Consider the following 22,926-nt stretch of genomic DNA (forward strand, 5'->3'; position numbering starts at 1 on the left):
AACACCAAAAACCAGTGGACTTACCTGAGCCAGGTGGGCTGGGGGGGGAGGGGGGAAGGAGAGGAGGAAGAAGAAGGTCTTCAGCTGCTGTCGAGGCCTGGGGGTGGCTGGGCAGCTCGCTGCTTCCAACACCAGCCCCGGCCAGAGAGGAGAGCAGGAGAAGTGCTAAGTCCTACCTTGGTCCGGGAGGAACGTCCGATAGCGGACAGTGGGGCTGTAGGGCCCGGGGCCCTGGCTTGTGTGGGCCCGGATTTTAACGTCATAGGCTGTGTTGGGCTTGAGGCCTTGCAGGGTGAATGAGTTCTCCGGGGACGCGGGAAGCTCCGTCTCCACAGGGGGCCCCGCCGAGCCGGCCTCTCGGAAGGCCACAGTGTACTTGACGATGGCCCCGTTCCTCTCGGCCGGCACGGGGGGCAGCCAGCGGAACTGCACCGAGGCTGCCGACACGTTGCCAGCCTCCAGGATGTGCGGGTAGCCCTGTGGCACGTCCTCGGGGATGCTGAGCTCCTGGACCGCCTCCTCCCCGAAGCCCGCCCGGCTCTTGGCAGCCAGTCTGAACACGTACGTGGCCCCCTTGTGGATGCTGGTGGCTGTGTATCTGTCCTCTGAGGCCTGGAACTCCAGGGTGGCTAAGGGGGACACGTCCTTCCGGCCAAACTGCAGCCGGTAGCCCAGGACCTGGCCCTCGGACCCTGGAGCCGGCTCCCAGCGCACCTGCAGACTGTTGTCCAGGCCCTGGTGTATGGAGAGGCTGGGCTTGCCCAGGACTGAAAGACAGGACAAAGAAGGGAGAAAGGGAGCGGTGAGATAACTGCGCGGCTGCCCCTTCTCTGGCACTTGGGCCTTTCAAAGGACCTTCGTCATGTCAGTCCCCTTGATGATATCTTAAGGTCCTGACAGTCCATAGTTTAACGTTCTCCTAGCGGCTCCACCCAATGGCCCAAGCTCTCTCTCTCTGAGATGACGAGCAGGACTGGCCCGGGGAACCCCCCTGGCCCTTTCTCCTTTCCCTAGCTGCAGAATGTCCCCATTATTGCAACAGATCTGTCTCTTCCCAGTTGTTCTTCCTCTTGTCTCTCCCCATCTAATCCCTCTTGTACAGGATTCCTGATTAAGTACCACTTCCAGCCAAATTACAGATCAGAAATCTTCATCCCCTCACCTGCTCAAGCATCTTCCCTGGCTCCCCACTAACTGGAGGATGCGGCATTTCAAGCTCTCCTGCACCCCCCTCCAGCTCTGCTTGCTCAGGCTCCCCTCCCCATACGTTCCCCCCTGCTGCGGCTCAGCTGAGATCCTCCCTCCCCTGCCTCAGCATCTTGATCCTCCTCTGACTCCTCATGTGCTCCAAGTTCTTCAGAGCCCTCCTCCTCCTCCCTGAGTTCTTCAGCCCAGTGTCCCCTGCTCCCAAGTTCTCGGCTCTAACACTTCCTTATTCAGCCATCCCCGGCCCCCTCCTCTGCCTCCCAAGCCTCCTTCCCCGTCGCCCTGCCGCCTCCTGGAGGGCTCTCGGGGCTGTGGCTCCCCCAGGCGGGCCCCTCACCTGTTCCCTTGGTCACCACCAGCTTGGGCTTGCTGCGTGCACCATCACCTTTCATAGTATACGCTGCCACTGTGACAGAGTACGAGGTCTCAGGCTGCAGCTTGTCGATGACCATCTCCTGTCAAGGGAAGAACCAAGGAGAGAGGGAGGTGTCAGTGGCCAGTGGCTGGGGAGGAGCACCCTGAACACCCCTGGACATCTGTCCGGTCCTAACCCAGATGGGGGCACGCGGTGGGGGAGGGGACCAGGCTGGGAGAGGAGGGGACCCTTCCTGGGTAGCACATGCAGACATTTGTGAACATCCTTCTCTAATGGCTGTTCCTCTGCAACCCTAACACACACACCCATATCTGCTTTACAGACATGCCCTTCAGATTTCCCCTTCTTGCCCATGTCTATGCTCTCTAAATAAACCAGTCAGTGGGTACCAGGTGCTTGTATTCTGAGGGCAGGAATAATCCCTGCTGATACCCAGGCTTTGTGTGACTGCTCCTAAACTCTCTGAACCAATCTGTCTCCCTGTGGCCTCTTAATTCCCACGATCAAACCTCCTACATGTCTTCTCCCTCCCAAGCCATTCCCAAGTACAAAAGGCTCCCGTACCTGGATCGAGGCTAGGGAAAAGCGACTCCCTTATTTAAGAATGATAAGACAGGGAAAGAAAAAGGAACCCATGGCCCAGGCAAGAGAAGACCTCATCTGGGAGGAAATGCAGGAGGCAGAGCAGGGGATGATGGCAGGATCACTTAGGCAAAGCCAACAATGGCAGAAACATGCGTGACTCCGGCGTATGCTACACAACGCTTGGGTAGATAGACCAGAGATGAGAAGCCTGGCAAACAGATAACAGGCCCGTCCAGAAGGCACTGCAGAGCAGGAAAGTAGGCCTTTCATTCAGACGTTGGTTGGGATTCTCTGCTCGAACCACGGCAGCTCGTGATTGCTTTGCTTGCGTTAAGGATCATTTCATTCTTCAGAAGGGGGAATCCCTAGCGAGGGAAGTCGCTGTCATACGTTTTCTATTCATACTGAGAAGTGGCACTGGCGTACAGGTGGAAATGATCGGCATTAGGGGGCCCTGCCTTAGGATGGAGCTTGGGAAGATAAGGAAGACTGAATCCTCAGGCACAAGGACGTCAGGCTTTGGGAGAGTGAATCGGCAGGTGGACTCCAAGGAGTGAAATTCTATAAGGCAAGTTGGTCTGAATAGATTGAAAGCTTTCAGGAACAAGAAAAAGGGAAACAATGAAGAGGAAGAGAGGGCAGGATCTATTTTTAATACATTGCTTTCTTTAGGGGATAATTTTCTTATCTAGAAGTAATCTTTTAAGTAGGTTTAAAAAAATACAATTTTCAGGATGTCAAAATTTAAACACACAAATGCAGTATTCTTTCCTTAAGTGCAAAGTTTGTTGACTCAAAAACTGGTCTCCCCTTCCTTTTTGTTTTTGTTAGTACTTTTTTTTTTAATGTAGAAAGATACATTTCTGCTTTTTCCTTATTTCCCAGAGAAAAGACAATGAAGCTCTTATTGCTGGCTAGAACAAGAGAGGGTCTTCCTTCTAGCTCTGTTTTCTATCGTTTTCTATCACCACCTTTTGAAATAGCTATAATCTACCAGAACACAATTTCTTCCAGGCCTTATTGCTAGCTAGAACTGTTGAAAGGTCCTCTGACCACCTTCTGAAATTCTGGAACACTTATGGTTCTATATTGATCAAGTTGAAATCAGATTAAAAAATGTCCTGTAAAGAGGCAGGAGAAAGATTGTCTAAAGAGGTCTGTATAGAATGTATTGGTCTACTTGCCACCTGAGGAGAGGGGTGTGGGGAAGGAGGGGAAAAGTTGGAACAGAAGGTTTTGCAAGGGTCAATGCTGAAAAATTACCCATGCATATATCTTGTAAATAAAAGCTATAATAAAAAAGAGGTCTGTACAGAGATCTGAAAAAGATGCATATAAATAACCCACCATGGTCTGATTAAAATATGCTGCCAGCTTTCAGACAGACAGGTAAGAGATTCCAAAAGTGCAGAAGCAGACATGTTTTGGAGGGTAACATGGCCAATAGAAGAATTTATTTGGTTTGACTCTCCATGTTTGTAACAAGATTTTGTTTATCTTGCTTTCTCAATATGAGGAAAGAGGAGAAAGTTGGGTGGGGAAGAACAGAGACTTAAAAATTAAGTTAAATTTAAAAAATAAAAAATACTGTATAAAATAAAAATACAGTAATAGAAGATAGAAGCAAAGGCAAACAAGAGGATGAACAACAAAGTACATAGCCTGTTCTTGCCTGATAAATCTCTAGATGAATTGAAGCTGGTAAAGAAAACTAAGGAAGACAAAGCTATATTATGGAAGAGCGGAGGGGCAAAGGAGTCACGGAATTGTTGGACAATATATACAAATATACAAGAAGGCAGAGCTAATGATTTCATAATTTGCTTCTGTTTATCTCTGACAAGGAAAATGATCTTTAGTCTATATAGAACAAAAATGGCTTCCAGCGAGTTTGATATTCAACATAAATGGAGCCACCAGTTGCAGAGGAACTACACTCCTGAGTATTGAAAGGAATAGCTGATGTGATCATTCAAGGTAATTTTTTAAAGACACTTCTGGAGAAAAAGCGAAGGTAATACAAGGCAAAAAGAGAGCAAATCTTGCCCTGAATTTCAAAGGGAAGAGCATGGGACTGGCAAACTCTAGAGTGTGTTGTTAAATGATTGGCCAGTGGCTCTGTAGAAAGGGAAGCAGTGATCACAGGGAACATCAAGGGAGGTCATGCAGTCACAACCATCTCTGAACAAGGATCTCCTTCCTCTACAACACATCTGATAAGATGCTACCTAGCCTTTGCTTGAAGACTTCCAGTCAGAGGGAATCCCCTACCACCTAAGGCAACCCATTTCCCTGGGGACAGCTCTGATTCTTAGAAAGATTCAGCAGTTTCATTAAAACTAGTCCATGCCTGTGAACTTTTTTTTTTTTTTTTTTTTTTTTGGTGAGGTCAGTAGACTGGTAGGTCAAGGGAATGCCATATACAGAGTTTGCCTAGATTTTAGCAAGTCACTTGACTCTTTAATGCCATGTTTGTATAGAGCAATATAACATGATTAGGTAGATTCAGAACTGTCTGAATGACTGGCCCCAAAGATTATTCATTAGTGGTTCAATATCAGCTTGAAGATGGTTGCCTAGCATACTGCCTCTGGTATCTGTTTGTGACCTTGTGATGTTTGGATAAAGATACAGATCACATGCTGGCTGAATTGTAGTTCCACAAAGCGAGGAGGGCAAGCAAAAGGACTGGATGACAGCATCAGGATCACAAAAGAACTTGATGGACTAGAAGTGTGGGCCCAATAATAGTAATACAAGATTGACAGCTTTTAACTTGGGTTCAAGAAAAAAATCAGTCTTATACATGAAAGGTAAGAAGGACAGGGCCAGACAGCAGTTCTTCTCAAGACTAAGGGGGAGGAAGGAGAGTATTAGTGGACAACCAGCTCAATGAGTCCCCAGTATAATATGGCAGCCAGAGGAGGTGTAAAAAGAGGCATCTCGACTTAGAGAGATAATGATCTCATTGTACTCTCCCCTCAATATCCCCCAAGAACTCCGTTGAACCAATAATGACCTCTGACATGTAGGGCCCAGGGCTAGGCAATGCAGACATCGAGCCAAAAGGCCTGGCCACAAGGAGCCTGCATTCTGCCGGAAGGCTATGCTCAGTTAACATCTGAGCTGGAGGAAATAGTAATGTTTTAATTTTGAGAAACTGGTCAGGACATGCTCAGAAATCTCAAGGGCCACCATGAGGAAGGGAGATTAGCTTTGTTCTAATGGCTCCAGAGAACAGGACAAGAAGCAATGGACAAAAGGGCCAGTGTGGGATGGAGAGGAGGAGAAACTTCCTAAAAGAGCTGTACCAAAGTAGGGTCTACTCTCCCTGGATATCTTCAAGCAAAGATTAGATGACCACCCCCACTCTCCTACTTGTCAATTATGTTACAGAGGGGAATTATTCTGGCTCAGGCCCCAGAGGGACTCGCTGCCTTCAGAGCTTCCTTCAGTGGCTTCCAATTGCCTACAGGCTAAAGCTCCATCTTCTCAGCTGGCTATCTGCCCCTGCCCCACTACTGCAGCCACACCTACCCAAGTCCTGCTTTCTGCTCTGTGTCCTACAGTATAGCAAGATTTTAAAAAAAAAAATCACTTTCTCCACAAATTCCTCTCCTTTCTTGCCGTTACTCACACTGTCTGCTTGGTCTAAAATTATCTCTTTTCCATCTCTACCTATCAGAGGACTACATCTTCTTTCAGATCAAATGCTTTCTCTTCCAGGAATAAAAGAAAGGATGAGGATAATAGAGAAAAAATGTAGCATGATGGAGCTGGCACTGGAGCCAAAAAGACCAGATTTAAGTCTAGCCTTGATGGCTGAGTAATTCTAGGAGAGTCATTAACCTCTCAGTGTTCTGGGCAACAAGAAAAACTAACTAGAGTATGTAGTATAACCAGAGTAACTAGAACTAGTTATGTATATAATTAGAACCAGTTGCAAATATAACTAGAACAACCAGTTATGGATATAACTAGAATAACTAGAACTAGTTAGGTATATAACCAGAATACCTAACTATAGCTAGTTATGTACACAATTGAACTAAAACAACTAGTTATATCTATATGAATATAACTAGACGTTATGTATGTAACTAGGATATGCATATAACTAAACGAATAACGACACACAAAGAATATGTGTCAGAGGAGTGCAAATCAAGGTCTTATAGGAGATCGTGTTCTCTGGAGGCCTTCCCTAAAATCTTGCAGAATGAGGGCTGCTTGTGCCGGCTTCGAGGAGCCTTCCCTCCCTCATGCTCGTCTCTTATTCCCGGTCCCCCAGGTGTATGGTCAACAAGAACCAACATCTCACAGACTGCTGGTGGGAAGTGCTCTTTACAACTCTCCTGCCTGTCTCTGGAGGCTGGGGCCAGGGTTGCCCTGGGATTTGATTCAAGACCCAGGCTGACCATAGGTTTGATGGCCTTTCCGCTGCTCTCAATTTCCCCGAAGAGAGCAGGCTCCCTTAGGCTCTGCTCCGCCCTCCTAGTGACTCTCAGCCCAGGGCTATACTGAGCAAGTGCTTCACAAATGTTACAGTCTGAATGGATTCCTTTCAAGTACGGCTATCTCCTGACAGCCTCAAACACCCACGTGGATGGTCCTTTATACACACACTCTGGACACAGAAGCCAGGTGGACCTTCTCTGTACACAGCCTCCTGTTTATGGGGAGCAAGAAGAAAAAGGCTCAGGGCTGGGGTACAGACAGACTCGAATTGCCTCAGAGATGTGGTCCTGGCTGAGATACCCCCTCAGGCCCCTGACCCCCTTGCTCCTGTCTTCAGGGACCATGACTGCCCTCCCCAGACTCTTGGCAGTCCCAGATTCCAGGGAAATACTCCTATCTTACATGAGCACAGACCCCTAGAATTAGAAGGACCCAAAGAGACCTTCCAACTCTTCCATTTTACTCCTGGGGAAACTGAGGTCCTGTTCCAAACTACCGTCTGATTTTCTCTGTATGGTCAGAGTCTGGTCTTTGGAGGAGAGACTGGGTGGACAAGTAATCCTGGGAAAGTCATTAACCTCTCGGTGCTCTGGGCAACTAGATAAACTAACTAAAATAACTATATATACAACCAGAAAAACGAACTAGAATAACTAGTCATGTGTAACTAGAACTGGTTCTGCACATAACTGGACTAAACAGGGACCCCTGGGCTCCAGCAGCCTGAGTGTGCACACATTTGGATGTCCTCTTGTACCGTGCACGCACGCGCACGCGCGCACACACACACACACACACCCAGGCCAGTACTCAGGAGTTATGGACATCTGGGTATCCTGTTTGAAGATGTCTGCCTTATATCAAACATGGAAGATGGGAATTGCATGAGATGAGGGTCAGGGAATAGTACACACGGCAGGGATTCCCCCCAGAGTCTCAAAGGACTGGGCTTCCTCCTCCTCCTCCAGCCTCCTGGTCATGCAACATCCCACCCCTCTCTTTTCTCTCCCACCAGAGCAGCCCATTAACTGGGAGAAAAGTATCCAGCCACAAGAAGGTCTGAGTGGGGGCTCTTTCTGGGCAGAAGAAATTAGGCAGTGAGGACTTGGAGATGTTACTGAGGGCTACCCCCAGGTTCTGCTTTTTCCCTCTGTAGGAAATGAGGTTGAATCAGTTCTAGGTTCACAAGAAATAGAGAGTGTCAGAGCTGGAATGCCTTAGGACTCGGACCTTTGACAGGAAGAGAGCCTGCGGTTGGTGAGGGCAAGGGGCTTCTCTCCCAGTGCCCTGTGTGTAGGAAGTTTTCTGACTGCTGAAGCACTTTCCCTCCTAGGACTCTGCCACCCTGGGAGTGAGATGGGGCTTGAGATGGCATGAGGGCAGGGGACCGTGGAACTCTGGAGAGCATCCGGACCAATGGTTTATTGTTCAGATGAGGCAAGAGGCCTGTTTGTGATCAGTTGCTAGGTGAGGATTAGAATCCAGGTTTCCTGCCCCCCACTCTGAGGCCCTTCCTGCCTTCTGACCCCAGCGGACCACACGAGACATCCTGTTGTAGGGGTGTTGGGCTGGGCTCAAAACGCTCAGATCTCAGCCTGACTATGGGCTCAGCTTCTCTAGCTATAACAAGATGCTGGGGCATGGGGGAGGCTTCAGCTTCACCTGTAAAATGGTGGGGAGGGGGAGGAGGGGAGTACTGCACAAGATGATCTCAGAGCATTCTGTCAGTTTGAAATCCCCCAATCCCAAAATTCAGTTACTGGAAGAAGTCTGGGGCAGTGACACGAGCTGCCTCTCTGGCCAACGTGGTCACATCACACTTCCTGGCTTGTAAGCAAAGGTGATGGAGCTCAGAGTTGTCTGAGATCTCCTAGACAATGATGATAACAAGGATGTTAGCCGCTGACATTTACTGAATACTTTGGGACTCGTACAAGCATCACTGATCTCAGCTGATCCTTATAACCACTTTGGGGAGGTGCCGTTATCATCCTCATTTTACAGAAGGGAAACTGAGGCTTGATTTATCCACAGTCATCAGGTAAGTGTCTGAGGAGGCATTTGAACTTGGGTCTGACTTCATGGCCAGTGCTGTATCCACCGAGAGGAAAAAAGGAGTAATATGCCCCAAATGCTCAGGTAACAAATGGGAGGATCTGGATCTGAACCCTGATCTTGAAGTGGGATCTTGCTGCCAGGAGATACTTGTCTCAACGACATGATGAAGTTCTTGGGCCTGAGCCCAGGACTTCTCCCACCATCGTGGAAAGCAGTTGGACTAGAGGAAGGAAGCCTGCCTTCCAGCACAGGCCAGGAGGCTCTGCAGGACCCCAGGCCTCTGTTTTCCTGTGTATGCTGGATGCAGCATCTCATACACCAATCACCCGAAAGCATTGGGAGGAAAAAACTCAAGTTCCAGAGTAAGGCAAGCTATTGCTGAGACACACCCTCTCCCTGGTCCTCAGTGTCCCTCTCCAAAACGGGCACACCGCCTGCCTCAAAGCTGTGGGGCCCAGCATCCCAGGAACAAAGATAGCACTATCTTCTTCCCCCCGGCTTCCTAGCACAGGATGAGGACCATGGGACCCTGAGTCTTCAGATGTCAGAATGAGAAGGAATCTTAGAGCATAGAGTTCAGACTGTCAGCTGGGAGGGCCCTTAGAACCCAGGAGTCAGAGCTGGGAGGGCCCTTAGAACCCAGGAGTCAGAGCTGGGAAGGCCCTTAGAACCCAGGAGTCAGAGCTGGGAGGGCCCTTAGAACCCAGGAGTCAGAGCGGAGAAGGTCCTTAGAACCCAGGAGGTCAGAGCTGGGAGGGCCTTTAGAACCCGGGAGATCAGAGCGGAGAAGGTCCTTAGAACCCAGGAGGTCAGAGCTGGGAGGGCCTTTAGAACCCGGGAGATCAGAGCGGAGAAGGTCCTTAGAACCTGGGCCGGCAGCCCTCAGAGCCCATTGGGTGGGCCGAGCACCCCATTTCACAGAAGAGAAAAATGCACTTCCGGAAGGCAGCACCTTGCCCGCGCCAGGAGGGGGAAAGAGCTGGGCCTCCACCAAGTGTTCCTGTTCCCAAGCCCCTCTTCTCCTCGCCACAGGGCGGGAGACCCTGACGCCCCGAGGGGAAGACGGACAGCCCTGCGGCCGCGTGCCCGTGGCGCCCCTCGGGATGTCGCCCTGTCCTCTAAGCCCGGGCGGGGTCGGGGAGGAAGCCCTGCCGGGTGCGGGAGAGGGCGGGAGGCGTGCGAGGAGGCGTGCAGGGGGGGCACGGCACGGCACGGCAGGCGGGGATGGCACAGGAGGCGGCGGTACTCACGTATTCAGCGGTATCATCTGTTTCCCACTGGGCAGAGAAGGAGAGAGGAGTGAAGGTGAGACTACAAGAAGGCAGGGCGGCCAGAGGGGCGAGGAGCAGAGAGGGAGGCGCCAGAGGCTCCCGGCAGGAGGCGGGGCCGAGGCCGGGGGATGAGGCGACAGAGAGGAGCCCACAGACGGGAGACCCGGAGCGGGTCGAGAGGCCGCGGCGGGGCCGGCTCGGGGCGGGGCCGGAGGCGGGGTTTGGGGTGTCCCCGCCCCCGCCCGCTCCGCCCACCCACCTGGGCATCGGCCAGCATGACGTCTTTGATCTGGGGCAGTCCCTTGGCCTCGCCATTCTCCATACGGACGTAATGGACCTGGTAACCTCGGATCTGTCCGTGCTGCCGGCTGGGGACAGGCGAGCGCCACAGCACTTTGATGGCTGTGGAGTTCAGCACCTCCACCTCCACCTTCCGAGGGGGCGCACTGGGCACTAGAGGCACAGGGAGACAGGGGAAGGGGGAGGGGAGGGGGCGGGGTCCACGGTTAACACCGGCCAAACCCTCGGGCCAACACCTGCAGGGAGCCTCCGAGAGCGTAGGGTTCCCCGCGGCTCGGGCGAGGGCAGGGCGGGGGCTCGGACACCGAACGCCCCTCCCCCCAGCTGACCCTGCCCACCGTGGCAGCACCTCGGAGTGGGCAGAGCTCGCGTGAGGCGCCTCCTCCCGCCCGGGAAAGGCTGGGGCTCTGCAGCTAAGCTAAGCTGTGGCCTCCCCTGCTGGAGCTCGGAGGGAGGGGCGGAATCCGGACCCGGAGGAGGCCGGGGTGTCCCTGAGGGGCTCAGTCTGCACAGTCGCCTCCCTGGGCCGTGGATGGGGCCTGGAAGGGGCCCTCTCAGGCCCGGGACTGGCCGGGCCGGTCCCCTGGAGCATCAAGGATGCCCGCAGGGCAGCCTGGTCCTGGGGAAAAGCCGGCCAAGCCCCGCCCTTCCCCCCCCCCCCCCCAGCACACTCTCCTCAGTGCCGTCACCCTAGGGCACGGACGGCTGTGGAACCAGCCTGACAGACTGGGGAACTGAGGCAGAGTGGGGGCAGAGGGGCAAGCCAGGACGGCTCCTGGCCTCTGTACTCTCAATGCGGGCTCTTCCCAGTCGCAGACCGTTAGGGGGTCATGCGGAGTATAATATGAAGTGTTATTACATAAAAGGGACCGGCCCGACCCCCTCATTTTACAGAGGTGAAAATGGGGCCTAAAGAGGGGGCTGCTCTGGATCACATTAAAACTTTAAAAACACATGTGGGGGTGAGGGCTGGAGCCTGAGGGGCAGAGGGGAGCTGACTGCTCCGGTCATTCTGCAAGTCCAGGCCTTCAGAAATGGGCGGGGGCCTGTCCCTCCCCGGTTACTTACATTCTGGTTTCCCCCTGTGGCAGTGCCTGGGTGCCTGCTGGGAGAAAGCCCTGACCCTGGCCGAGGACCGGGTCTCCTGAGGGGCAGCAGGGCACGGCAGCCGCCCCCCTCCCCCCCCCCCCCCCCCCCCCCGGGCCCCGGGGATGCTCACCGTCTTCGTCGGTGCGGATGATGATGGGCGAGCTCTCGGGCCCTGGTCCCACGGCCGTGTGGGCCACCGCGGTGATGCGGTACTCAGTCCACTTCTCCAGGGACTCCAGGAGGATCTGTGTGGTGCTGGGGGGGATCTGCTTCACCTCCCGGGGGTGCGGGTCCTCAGAGTCCAGGGCTCGGTAGCGCACACTGTAGCCCGCTAGGTCACCATTTTGGCTCTCGGCGGGCGGCGGGCGCCAACTTACCAGAATGGCCGTGGATCTGGTGCTGACGCATTTTACGTCTTGAGGGGGGGCGGACGGTTCTATTGAAGGGGGAGAATTGTGGGGGGGAAGGGGAGGGAGGGAAGGGAGGGGGCAAGGGAAGGGGGAAACAAAAGATGGGAAAGATAAAAAAAAAAAAGAAGATGATAACAAAACAAACAGAAATAAAACAAACCCAAAATGAAATAAAATGCGTGTGGAACAAAATAAACAAACTCAGCTCTGAAATGAAAAGCCCAGATGCAGTGGAATGGACCCCGGGCGGAGGGTCAGAAACGACACCAGCTCTGCTCGAGGGGCCAAACCGAAATCTGGAAGAGGACACGGGATGCTAGCCAAGAGTTTTGTCTCCCTCTGAGGAAGGACTCCGGGTTCTGGGCCCGAGGCCTGGGAAAGGCAGACCGGACAGAGCCTTCCTCCACAGGACTGGAGAAATAACGCTCCAAGGAGGGAACACAAGGGGGATGCCTCTGAGCTGGTCAAAAGGACTCCTGCTGTCTCCCATCTTAGACCTCGGAGAAACTGATTGAGAACCTCACATGGAAGAGGATATCCAGAATCTTTCTCTAGCCCATCTGGAGTGAGACTTGGGGGCTCCACCCCTAGTCTCACCTGAAGAAAGACCTCTGATTTCTTTGGGGCTTCACGTGGAATGAAATACCCAGAAAGCCTCCAAGTCCTCACATGAAGGGAGAAACCTGGAATTCTCCACGTTTTTGTGGAGATACCCAGCTATGAATCTTCTCTGGTTTCCTGGGAGCTTAGAACCCAACTTCAAGTCTTGCATATGGTGAAATGCTTAGAACTTTCCTTAACCTAACATAAAAGGCATTTTGGCTTTTCCAGCCTTGCCTAGAACGAGATACTTAAGATAGTTCCCAATGTCTCTTAGAAAGAGGCTTTTTCAATTTTGTTTGGAGGAAGGCATCTGGAATGACATACCTAGAACTCTTCTTCAATCTGAGGAACTACGTGATCTATACCTGAAATCTCTAACCCCATTACTTAGTCTTAGAGTGAGATATTCAGAATCTTTTCCCAGCTTCAGATGAAGAATTTTAGAATTATTTCATTAGTTTTGTCTAGGGTAAAATACCCTAAATCCTTTCACAGTTTTGCTGAAATGCTATATACTCAGATCTCTTCACAAAAATGAGCCAACTTAAACTTCTAGCTTCCCCTAGAGCAATACATTTAGAATCTTTTCTGGAATGTCAACTAATACTCCTCTCAAGTCTTGCTTGGAATAAAACTTAAAACTCGTAAGATTTGTCTTTAGCAAGGACCTAGAACCCCTCTCCAACTTTGTTGGAAGTGACTTAGTAGAAGCCCTGTTTTATCACGAGGGAAATGCCTACAAGATGCCTTCTCTAGCTTTGCTTGGAATAAGATACCTAGAATTCCTTCTCAGCCTTACGTATTTTGAGGCATCTAGAATCTTTTTCAAGCTTCACATGGAACACACTTGGAAACCTTTGTCATCCTAGCATGGAATGACATGTTTATTTAAGTAGCACCCAAAGGGAGGTGTATGTACCTTCCCCAAATATGAGCAAAGTGAGATCTTTTGAGATTTGCCTGCAGCAAGACGCCTAGACTGCTTTCTCTGCTCCCTTGAAGCAAGATATCTCTTAGGATTTCCTGGCTTTGCTTGAAGCTAGATATCTAGAACTCTTCTTCAGTGCTGCCTGAAGCAGGACACTTAGAACCTTTCTTCCACTTTGCCTGAAGGACACATTTAGAAGTAGAGGGTTTTTTTTTTTTTTTTTTTTTTGTTTTGTTTTGTTTTGTTTTATCCAGATTTGATCAGAATAAAAAATCTGGGATTCTTCTTCTATCTCCCCAAACTCCTGGCTAGTAATCCCAACCAAAAGCAACCAAAGAAACTCAAGAACAAATTCAAGGAACTGTGGCAGATGGAAACAAACCAAAGTGTTTGAGGAAATGAAGGATTGAGCTAAAAAGAGGAAAAAAAAACCAAATCATAATAAAACAGACAATGGCAATAATAATCATAATTGTAATAAAGAAAGAAAGACGGACAGATAGAACGAGCGCCTTCCAGAAAACTCCCAGTCTGGGTACGTACCTTCCACTCTTCAACTGCTAATTTATAAAGACTTTCTTACGAGGGAAGGACAGAAACTGAGCTAGGAGGCCAGACCGGGCTCGTGATGGGTCTCTGGAGGCCGCATGGCTCGAGGCTGAGCTCTGCTTGGGGCCGAGCTTCACTATCTCTGCTGGGCATCGGGAACCGGAGATGAGAGTGTGAAAGGCCCAAAGGAGGGACACAGGCCCTGGGCTTGGCCCGCTGGGCAGATGGGGCATGGTAAGGGAGAAGTGGGATAGAGGCTTGATGTCTACACAGGGAAAGGAAGCTTCCTAATAAGGAGAACTTCCCAGGGGGGAACGGACTGTGTTGGCAGGTGGTGAGCTCCCCATCCTCAGGAGTCTGTGACCCACTCACAAGTGGAGGGGTGGAGATGCAGTCCCTTGGAGTTCTGAGACAGCAAGATTCCCTTGGGGAGTGCTGGGGTGGGGGGCTTTTGCCCTTCATGTCCATGAGCCTTGGACAGTGTGAGGCAAGCTCAAGGCCATTTATTTTACAGGACAGAGAGGAAGGGGCCTGCCAGGGCGACAAGCCTCTAGCCTTCCAGATGGCCCACCTCTCTGGCTCCATGGGGGCGCATGTACCAGCGTGGGGTCCTCCCATGTCTGGGGAAGCATGGAGGCTGTTGATTTTTGGTTTGTGGTTTTTTTCAGAAACCCACTGCAGAGAAGGTCTGGCCTCAACCTACCCTTGCCATCCGAGCCTAAGGGGGCTCAGCCCCACTGTGACATGCCTGGCTTTCCTGTCCTCAGACTCACTGTGGCCTTTCCTTGGACCCACTCACTCACCCGCTCTGATCCAGGAGGGCCCAGCCTCATCCCCCAACCCAGAGAGCAGGGCCTTCCACTCAGGGCCTGGCCTCCTTCTGCTAATCATGGGTGCTGCGTCAGGGTGGGACTGGGGAGGGAGAGGAAGGAGAAAGGGGAATCTTCCTCCCTTCCTGCCCTGCCCCATCGACCGGGGGCCCCACAGGACAGAACGGATAGTTAGCTGCTCAGAAATGGACCCCAAGTGCCAAGCAGGCTGAAGCTACTTCCTGGGGGGAGCTCAGGGCATTGCCAGTTTCCTTCACAACCCAGCCCAACCTGCGCGACTTGCTGGGGAATGGACCTGCTGGGGCTCGGTGGTCAGCTCCCTGATGCAGACAAGCTATTTCTGCGTTTCCTAAGACTTTAGAATTGGCAGGGAACATCTAGCACAGTCCCTCACCTTTTACAGATGGAGAAACTGAGGCTCAGAGAGAGGGGAAGGGGCTTGCTCAAGGTCACAGAGTGAAGGATTTGGGAAGGGACTTAAGAGCATATCTTATACAGCTCCCCTCATTTTACAGATGGAGAAACTGAGGCTCAGATAGGAAGGGGCCTGTTTAAAACTGTAGCATCAAAGATCTGGCAGCCCCTTCCTTTTAGAGACTAGGGAAAATGAGAAGCTCAGGGTCACACAGGCCATTTGGGAATCCAGTTCTCACTCTGCTAGGAAGTGGCAGACCTGGGGATGGAAGCTGGATGTCTGTGCATTCTACTGCACCTCCTTGGGGCCTGAATCCCCACTCACCCAGGGGAGGGTGTGAGGAGAGGGTGCACGCAGGGTGAGCTGTATTTGTGAATCTGCTTGAGCCCAGCCCGTACTCACCTGAAATGCATCTTTTACAGGTTCAAAGTTGACTGCCCAAGCCACAAGGATGGCCCTTACTGACCTCGGACGGAACCACGTTTTTAAACCTTTAAGTACCATAGACTCGGCGCATCCTATGAGGCTCCAGGAATCGGCTGGGGGAGAAGGGGGAGGGGAGGAGACAGGGGAGGAGAGGGAAGGAAACCCCATCTCGGGGCTATGGGGCTGGAGAACAAGCCTGGAGCACCCCCGGACACTGGGCGCCAGCGGCTCCATCTCCTCCGGGCTCCCATGAGCCGGGCGCCAACGGACCCCTCACTGCTTCCCCGACCCCCCCTGCAACGACTCAGCCCAGGACGGCCTGGTCAGCAAGAAGGTCCCAGCCCTGCAGGTGCAGACCCAGGCACGGGAGGTCGGCGCTGGTGACTACGAATGTGTCTCTGGTACTTGAAGGGTTTAAAAATTCCAGAAAGACAGGAGATACTTTACCTTTAGTTTAATGGATTTAACGGAAGGAAAGGATGTGTGTGGGGGGTCGAATTGTACGACGGAGAGATTGGGGGGAGGCAGGGAGAAGATGGCTTAGGAAGGATAGCCACACCCTCTGCCAAGCGGGGGTATAAGGGCTGAGCGAGGAGGGGGGAAAGTGGGGAGCAGAAAGCAAGTGTGGGGGGCAGGGGCGGATGGAAGCTGAAGGAGCTGGGGAGAGGACCCAGCGGGGTCGATAATGATGACAGTCACGTGATGATAGCTAGCATTTGTACAAGGCTTTAATGCTGGCAAAGGACTTTTGTAGGCATTATCTCACTTGGATCTCAGAACAGCCCCAGGAGGTGGTGCTTTTGTTACCCTCTGAAGCTCAGTGATTTGGCCAGACCCACACAGCTTAGGAATCACCTAAGCTGGATTTGAACTTGGGACTTATCCCATGTGGGCTTCTACATTGGCCAGCCAGCTGAGAAGCCAGCAAGCACATCTGCAGAAGGAAAAACTGGGCCCAGGCCTTCTGCCCCAAGCGTGGCGCTGCCCCCTAGAGCCAGGTGCCATCTCCCCGCTTTGCTCCCAGTTTTAGGGAGTTGGAGCCAGCCTCTCAGGGCTACATGGTCTCTGCCCCAGCCCCTGAGGCTGGCTCTGGCTGGGACAGGACCAAGAACGCAGAGGGGAAGCTGCTTACTCCCAATTGAGAGCTCCTCCACTGACCCAGGCTATCTCAAGCCTGGAACTGGACCAAGTCCTGAGTCCCTCCTCCCCTTTTTAGTTTATGTTTCACTAGGAAGTGTTTATTCTCTCTCACTCTGGGCTGCCCCTTCCATGCAACCTTGGCACTAAAGCATACCAGCTTCCTGGAGCGTCCCAGCGCTCTGAGAGGCTGGTCTTTCTCTTCCTAAACTACTATGTGTGTGTGCGTGGGGGGGGGGTCTCTTCTCCACTGCAAGCTTCTGGAGAACAGGGATGGTATCATTTGTGTGAGCATGCTGTGTGAACCTGCAGATCATCTTGTGAAATGGAGATACTCAGAGCACCGCCCTCACAGGGCCATCGTGGGGATCCACTGAGATACTGCACGGACAATGTTTTGCAAACCTCACTGCACTCACTCAGTGATGCTAGAGTAGTGACAGTGTCCGGTACACAATGGCTGCTGAATAAATGCTCGCTGACAGTCCTGCCCAATGGCGCGCCCCCTCCCCACCAGCAGGGTTATGGAGCCAGGTCCCAGGGGAGAGCAGGGCTGTGGCCAGAGCTGCCTATCTGTACCCGAGCTTGTTGCCCAGGGCCTACGAGGTTACCCCCTAGGCTGAGGGGAGATAGGAGAAGGGACCCTCTTGTGCAGTAAGGTGGTACTAGATACAAGACAATGGCCCAGAATCTCTTAAACTAAATAGCTGGACTGCCCTCACTGGAAGCTGAGGGTCCCCCCCTGCCCAGACACCAGCTCTGGCCGGAGCCCAAGGTTATGCAGCTGTTAACAAGCAACGGCAAATCAGAGACTTCAAACTCAGGGATTGCTCCATGACCCTGGGCTGCCTCAGGCTTCCAAATCCCTTAGTGGCGACAGGAGGACCAGGGGCCGGACATGGGCTGTGGACCAGTCCCGCCAAGTCCCAGTGCTATGGGGCTCCGTTCCGTGTCGGTCCCACCCTCCCTCGGGACGCATCTCAGAGCCACAGAACTAGAGGGGACTCCACCAACTTCTTCCCCACACTCCCCTTCACCATCTCCCATTTTGCAGATGGGAAAAATAAAGCCCCCAAGACAAAGGGCTTGCTAAGGTTGATGGGAAAGGAAGACCAGAGCTAGGTGTAGCGATTCCCATGCCAACTGTTGGTTGGGAGAGTGTTCGCCACATTTCCAGGCTCAGGAGCTGGACAGAGCGGGGACTTAGAGGGCAGGGGGATAGGGGGCCTCTGTCGTGATGCCCTCCCCCCAGCCCACTCTGTGCGCTACCCTCTGGCTTTGACGACTGGTCCGTCCTTCCTCCTCTCCCCATGAGCTTGGGGGGGTAGGTGTAGTGGGACTGGGAGGGGGGCCCTGCCTGGCTCCCCTCCCTCACAGTAGGGCTGGGACAGGAGAGACACCTACTAGACTGGAGAGTGCGCTGCCTGACCTCCGAGGTGAAGGCCCCCAGGCCTTGTGCAGAGCGGGCTGCCAGGCGAAAGGTGTACTCCGTGTTGGGCTTCAGGTCCTCCACCACGAACCAGGTTGTAGGGCCAAAGTTTTTCCCTACCTAGGATTACAGAGGGCATAGGGAAATAAGGGAAGGGGGAGAATGGGAGAGTGGGGAAGGAGGGAGGAGATGAGGAGAGAGGGAAATATGAGGAAGGAAAGATCAGGGAGAAAGGAGAGGGATAAGGAGGTCAAGAAAAGAGAAAGAGAGAAAAAAGGAAAGGGGTAGAGGAGAAAGGAAGGGGGTTAAGAAGAGGAAGGGGGGAGAAAGGTCGAGAAGGAGGGAGGAAGTAGGGAAGATGGGAGAGGGGAAAAGAAAAAGGGAGAGGAAGAGAGAAAGGGGAAGGAAGGAGAGAGAAAAGGGAGAGAATGAAAGAAAAAGGAAGAAATGGAAGAAAGAGAGGAAGACAAGGAAAGAGTGAATGAGAAAGGAAGAAAGGAGAGAGAAGGCAGAGAGAGAGGAGAGAGGAGAGGAAGAAGACAAAGTGTGAGAGTGAAAGCCTGGGGAGCCAGCTCTAAGGGATCAGATTCGCTGCAGTGATGTCCCCACTCACTTCTCCCATCGCCCCCAACTCCCCACCCTCCAGGGGGTCTACCTCTTTGCCATGGTCTCCTTCCCGGTAGAGCAGCTCATACATCACTATACTCTCTTGCCGGGGGGCGCTCCAGGTCAGGCTGATGCTGGTCTCAGACTTGGCTTCTGCCCGGAAGTTCATGGGCTGTCCGGGCACTGGCAAGCCACAGACAATCAGAAGGTGAGGGAAGATGAGAAAAAAAAGACAAGAATGGAGGAAGAGGCCCCCGTTCAAACTCCCCCCCCCCAGCATCCACAGCTTTGAAGAGGGCAGGGCCCCATGGACCCCTAGGGGGCCCAGCTCCCAGGCTGGCTAAATGTGATCTGTGCCCAGATATGACTCCAGATCCAGGTGCGGGCCATCCCATTGGGGATGATGGGAGGAAGGAGACAGTGGGGGGGGGGGTGCGACTCTTTGGCCAGAGACTTACCTCCTTGCTGCGTTTTGACCTGGATAGGGTCCGAGAGGGGTCCGTCCCCCACAGAGGTGAAGGCTAGGACTCGGACGGTGTAGGTCTCATCCTCCAACAGACTTCCCACAGTAGTCAGGAGACTGTCATCCACGTTGTGCTTCTGCCAGTTCCCCACGGGGTGGTCAGGCTCCATGGTGTAGTAGACTCGGTAGCCCCGGATCAGGCCATTGGGCTCCACGGGCTCCTCCCACTGGATGATCATGGTGGTGGCGCTGAGCATGCGGCCCTGCACATTGCGTGGTGCGCTGGCGGGGGCCTGCTCCCCAGTGCGGGTCACCACCGACTCACTGGGGGGGCCCTGCCCGATGGTATTGACAGCTGACACCCAGATCTCGTACTCCGAGTTGGGGCTGAGGCCCCCAATACTGTAGCGGGTCGTGGTGATGTCCTCCTTGATCTGGTAAGGGCCGTCCTGGCTCTTAGACTTGTACTCAATGACATAATAGGACACGGGGTCGGGGTTGCCCGAGTCCCAGGTGATGGTGATGCTGGTGGCTGTGTTCTCAGTCACTACTGGGGTTCCGGGGGCCTTGGGGAGGGCTGGGGGGCAGGAGAGATCAATCAGTCAACCAGCCTGGCCTGTGTCCACTCTGCACAAAGCAGAAGGGGGGCCCGGGAAAGAGCAATACCTGATGACATCCCTTTCCTACCCCAAAGAGCCTCCTCTGTGAGCCAGCCCCAGCCCTGCTTTCAGGCCCGCCTGCTGCTGCTGTCCTGCTCTGTGTCCCAGGCCTGCTTTCAGGCCTGCCTGCTGCTGCTGTTCTGCTCTGAGGCCCGCCTGCTGCTGCTGTCCTACTCTTGTCCCCTGGCCCTGCTTTCAGGCCTGCCTGCTGCTGCTGTCCTGCTCTGTGTCCCAGGCCTGCTTTCAGGCCTGCCTGCTGCTGCCGTTCTGCTCTGAGGCCCGCCTGCTGCTGCTGTCCTACTCTTGTCCCCCGGCCCTGCTTTCAGGCCCACCTGCTGCTGCTGTCCTGCTCTTGTCCCCCGGCCCTGCTTTCAGGCCCACCTGCTGCTGCTGTCCTGCTCTTGTCCCCCGGCCCTGCTTTCAGGCCCGCCTGCTGCTGCTGTCCTGCTCTTGTCCCCTGGCCCTGCTTTCAGGCCCGCCTGCTGCTGCTGTCCTGCTCTTGTCCCCCGGCCCTGCTTTCAGGCCCGCCTGCTGCTGCTGTCCTGCTCTATGTCCCCTGGCCCTGCTTTCAGGCCCGCCTGCTGCTGCTGTCCTGCTCTGTGTCCCAGGCCTGCTTTCAGGCCTGCCTGCTGCTGCCGTTCTGCTCTGAGGCCCGCCTGCTGCTGCTGTCCTACTCTTGTCCCCCGGCCCTGCTTTCAGGCCCACCTGCTATTGCCATCCTGTTCTTGTCCCCTGGCCCTGCTTTCAGGCCCACCTGCTGCTGCTGTCCTACTCTTGTCCCCCAGCCCTGCTTTCAGGCCCACCTGCTATTGCCATCCTGTTCTTGTCCCCTGGCCCTGCTTTCAGGCCCACCTGCTGCTGCTGTCCTGCTCTCTGTCCCCTGGCCCTGCTTTCAGGCCCGCCTGCTGCTGCTGTCCTGCTCTGTGTCCCAGGCCTGCTTTCAGGCCTGCCTGCTGCTGCCGTTCTGCTCTGAGGCCCGCCTGCTGCTGCTGTCCTACTCTTGTCCCCCGGCCCTGCTTTCAGGCCCACCTGCTATTGCCATCCTGTTCTTGTCCCCTGGCCCTGCTTTCAGGCCCACCTGCTGCTGCTGTCCTACTCTTGTCCCCCGGCCCTGCTTTCAGGCCCACCTGCTATTGCCATCCTGTTCTTGTCCCCTGGCCCTGCTTTCAGGCCCACCTGCTGCTGCTGTCCTGCTCTGTGTCCCCTGGCCCTGCTTTCAGGCCCGCCTGCTGCTGCTGTCCTGCTCTTGTCCCCTGGCCCTGCTTTCAGGCCCGCCTGCTGCTGCTGTCCTGCTCTTGTCCCCTGGCCCTGCTTTCAGGCCCGCCTGTTGCTTCCCGCCTGCTTTGTGTCCCAGTCCTTGATCTTCCCCCCCCATTTCCTGCCTTTTGTGGGCCTTCTCCCTCCCCTCCCATCAGCCCTTACCCAGCCTTTTGTGTCTGGCTCCTCTGAAAGCATACATGGCAGAATGGGTGAATAAGCCATAGGCCCAAATGACTGAAACCTCAGTGAGGTTGACAGCCTTATTTAAGCCATTGGGCTGCTTGCAGCACCCAGTAGATGCTTAATACATACTTAAGTTGAAAAGGACTCAGGGCTTTCCAGGCTGGCCAAAATGGTGGAAGGAGGGAGGGGAGCCTGGACCACTTAGTAATTAGGTTAACCTTGCTGGGGCTTAGAGATCCCAGAGAGGGAGCCCTTCTATGGTTTCCAATCAACCATTTTTGTATGTGGAAGTGGAAGCTGAAGCTGAAGGAGAAGTGGGGCAGCGGGCCAGGGGCTAACTCTGGTCTGGAGGGGGCCCCACTGGCCACTTACACTTCACCGTGATCTGTGCCACAGCCTCGATGACGCCCAGGCTGGACATGGCCACGCACGTATAGTTGGCCGAGTCTTTGACATCAGTGAGTTCCAGGACATTACGCCCAACAGGCATGTCATCCTCGGGGGTCAGGTCCTCAGCCCCCTGCATCCACTTGACATAGGGCATGGGGGAGCCCACGGCTACACAGGTGATGTTGACGTTGCCTCCAGGCATGATCTCGTGGCTGACGGGCAGGATGGAGAAACGGGGGGCCACGCGGCGTACTGGGGATCGGGGGGAGTGGGGCCAGATGCACAAAGGGGAGGAAACAGGAAAACAAAACAAAAAAAAGAACAGAAAGGAAAAGAAAGAAAGAAGGAAAGAAAAAAAAACAGGGGAAAACAATTTCAATACAAAATGGGCTCTTTCCTCCCCCCCTTGAGTTTTTTAAAAAACAAAACAAAAAAAAATTAAAGGAACAAAAATTAAACACAAATAAATAATAATATCAAAATAATATACTTCACAAACAATATATATATATATATATCATAGACACAAAGCGATATTTCATAGCAACAGGGCTCCATTGATCAAGGGTAGACCCATCACAGCACAGATAGTGACACAAAAATTTATCAGTCGTTTCTCATCTTTACTGACAGATCCGGCTTCCCTCTCCCTAAAACAGACAGTTCTCCTTGGGTTCTGGCATGTGGGTGATGTTAATTCTCTCTCTACTCCTGACTTGGGCAATGGGCCTACTGAGTTCAAACTAATACCTCCAGAGAGTCTGGGGGAGCCCTGAGGAACTTGTGGCTTAAGAGGTGTGTGTGCATGCGCGCGCATGTGTGTACTCTTGTGCACAGGAGGGGGAAGGTTCATCATCCTAGCCCCTGGGAACCAAAGGTTTCCTGGCCAAGATAAAGAGGGAAATGGAGGCAGGAATCTCAAGGTTATGTTTGTTCTCTCAGCATTAAGTAAATGAAAAGGCTGGCTGTGAGGATGTCGATCATATCTGGCTCTTCTGTTCCTGGGAAGGTGCTGGCAATCTTAAGGGAGCCTGCCCTGACCCTTCCCCCCAACCTCACCCGGGGACCGAGAGGAAAAGATGAGAAACTCTAATGAAATTTTTGTGGTTTTCGGGTATAGAAACCCTAACAAAGCCTCTTGAAGATCTGACAAGGTTCCATCGATAGATGCAGCTTTCAGAATCACAAACATCATGCAAAATAGGTCGAGAAAGAGAGACAGACAGAGACAGAGACATAGGGAGGGGCAAAGAGAGAGAAAAAGAGAGAGAGATACAAACAGAAGAGAGGGAGAG

General features: G+C 53.2%; 1 protein-coding gene across 1 annotated transcript in view; it reads right to left on the minus strand.

The window, feature by feature from the left end:
* The window catches only part of PTPRS (protein tyrosine phosphatase receptor type S), a 108,823-nt gene that overhangs the window by 28,318 nt on the left and 57,579 nt on the right, over window positions 1–22,926 (minus strand). Inside the window, exons 7-15 of the mRNA XM_074274560.1 lie at window positions 21,614–21,883; window positions 19,135–19,716; window positions 18,726–18,859; window positions 18,046–18,190; window positions 11,474–11,779; window positions 10,214–10,407; window positions 9,934–9,960; window positions 1,544–1,661; window positions 177–767 (exon numbers count right to left, since the gene is read on the minus strand). Coding sequence (XP_074130661.1) covers window positions 177–767; window positions 1,544–1,661; window positions 9,934–9,960; window positions 10,214–10,407; window positions 11,474–11,779; window positions 18,046–18,190; window positions 18,726–18,859; window positions 19,135–19,716; window positions 21,614–21,883 — 2,367 coding nt within the window. The remainder of the gene's footprint in view (window positions 1–176; window positions 768–1,543; window positions 1,662–9,933; window positions 9,961–10,213; window positions 10,408–11,473; window positions 11,780–18,045; window positions 18,191–18,725; window positions 18,860–19,134; window positions 19,717–21,613; window positions 21,884–22,926) is intronic.

The sequence above is a fragment of the Sminthopsis crassicaudata genome, chromosome 1 (genome assembly GCF_048593235.1).
Source record: "Sminthopsis crassicaudata isolate SCR6 chromosome 1, ASM4859323v1, whole genome shotgun sequence".
NCBI lineage: Eukaryota > Metazoa > Chordata > Mammalia > Dasyuromorphia > Dasyuridae > Sminthopsis > Sminthopsis crassicaudata.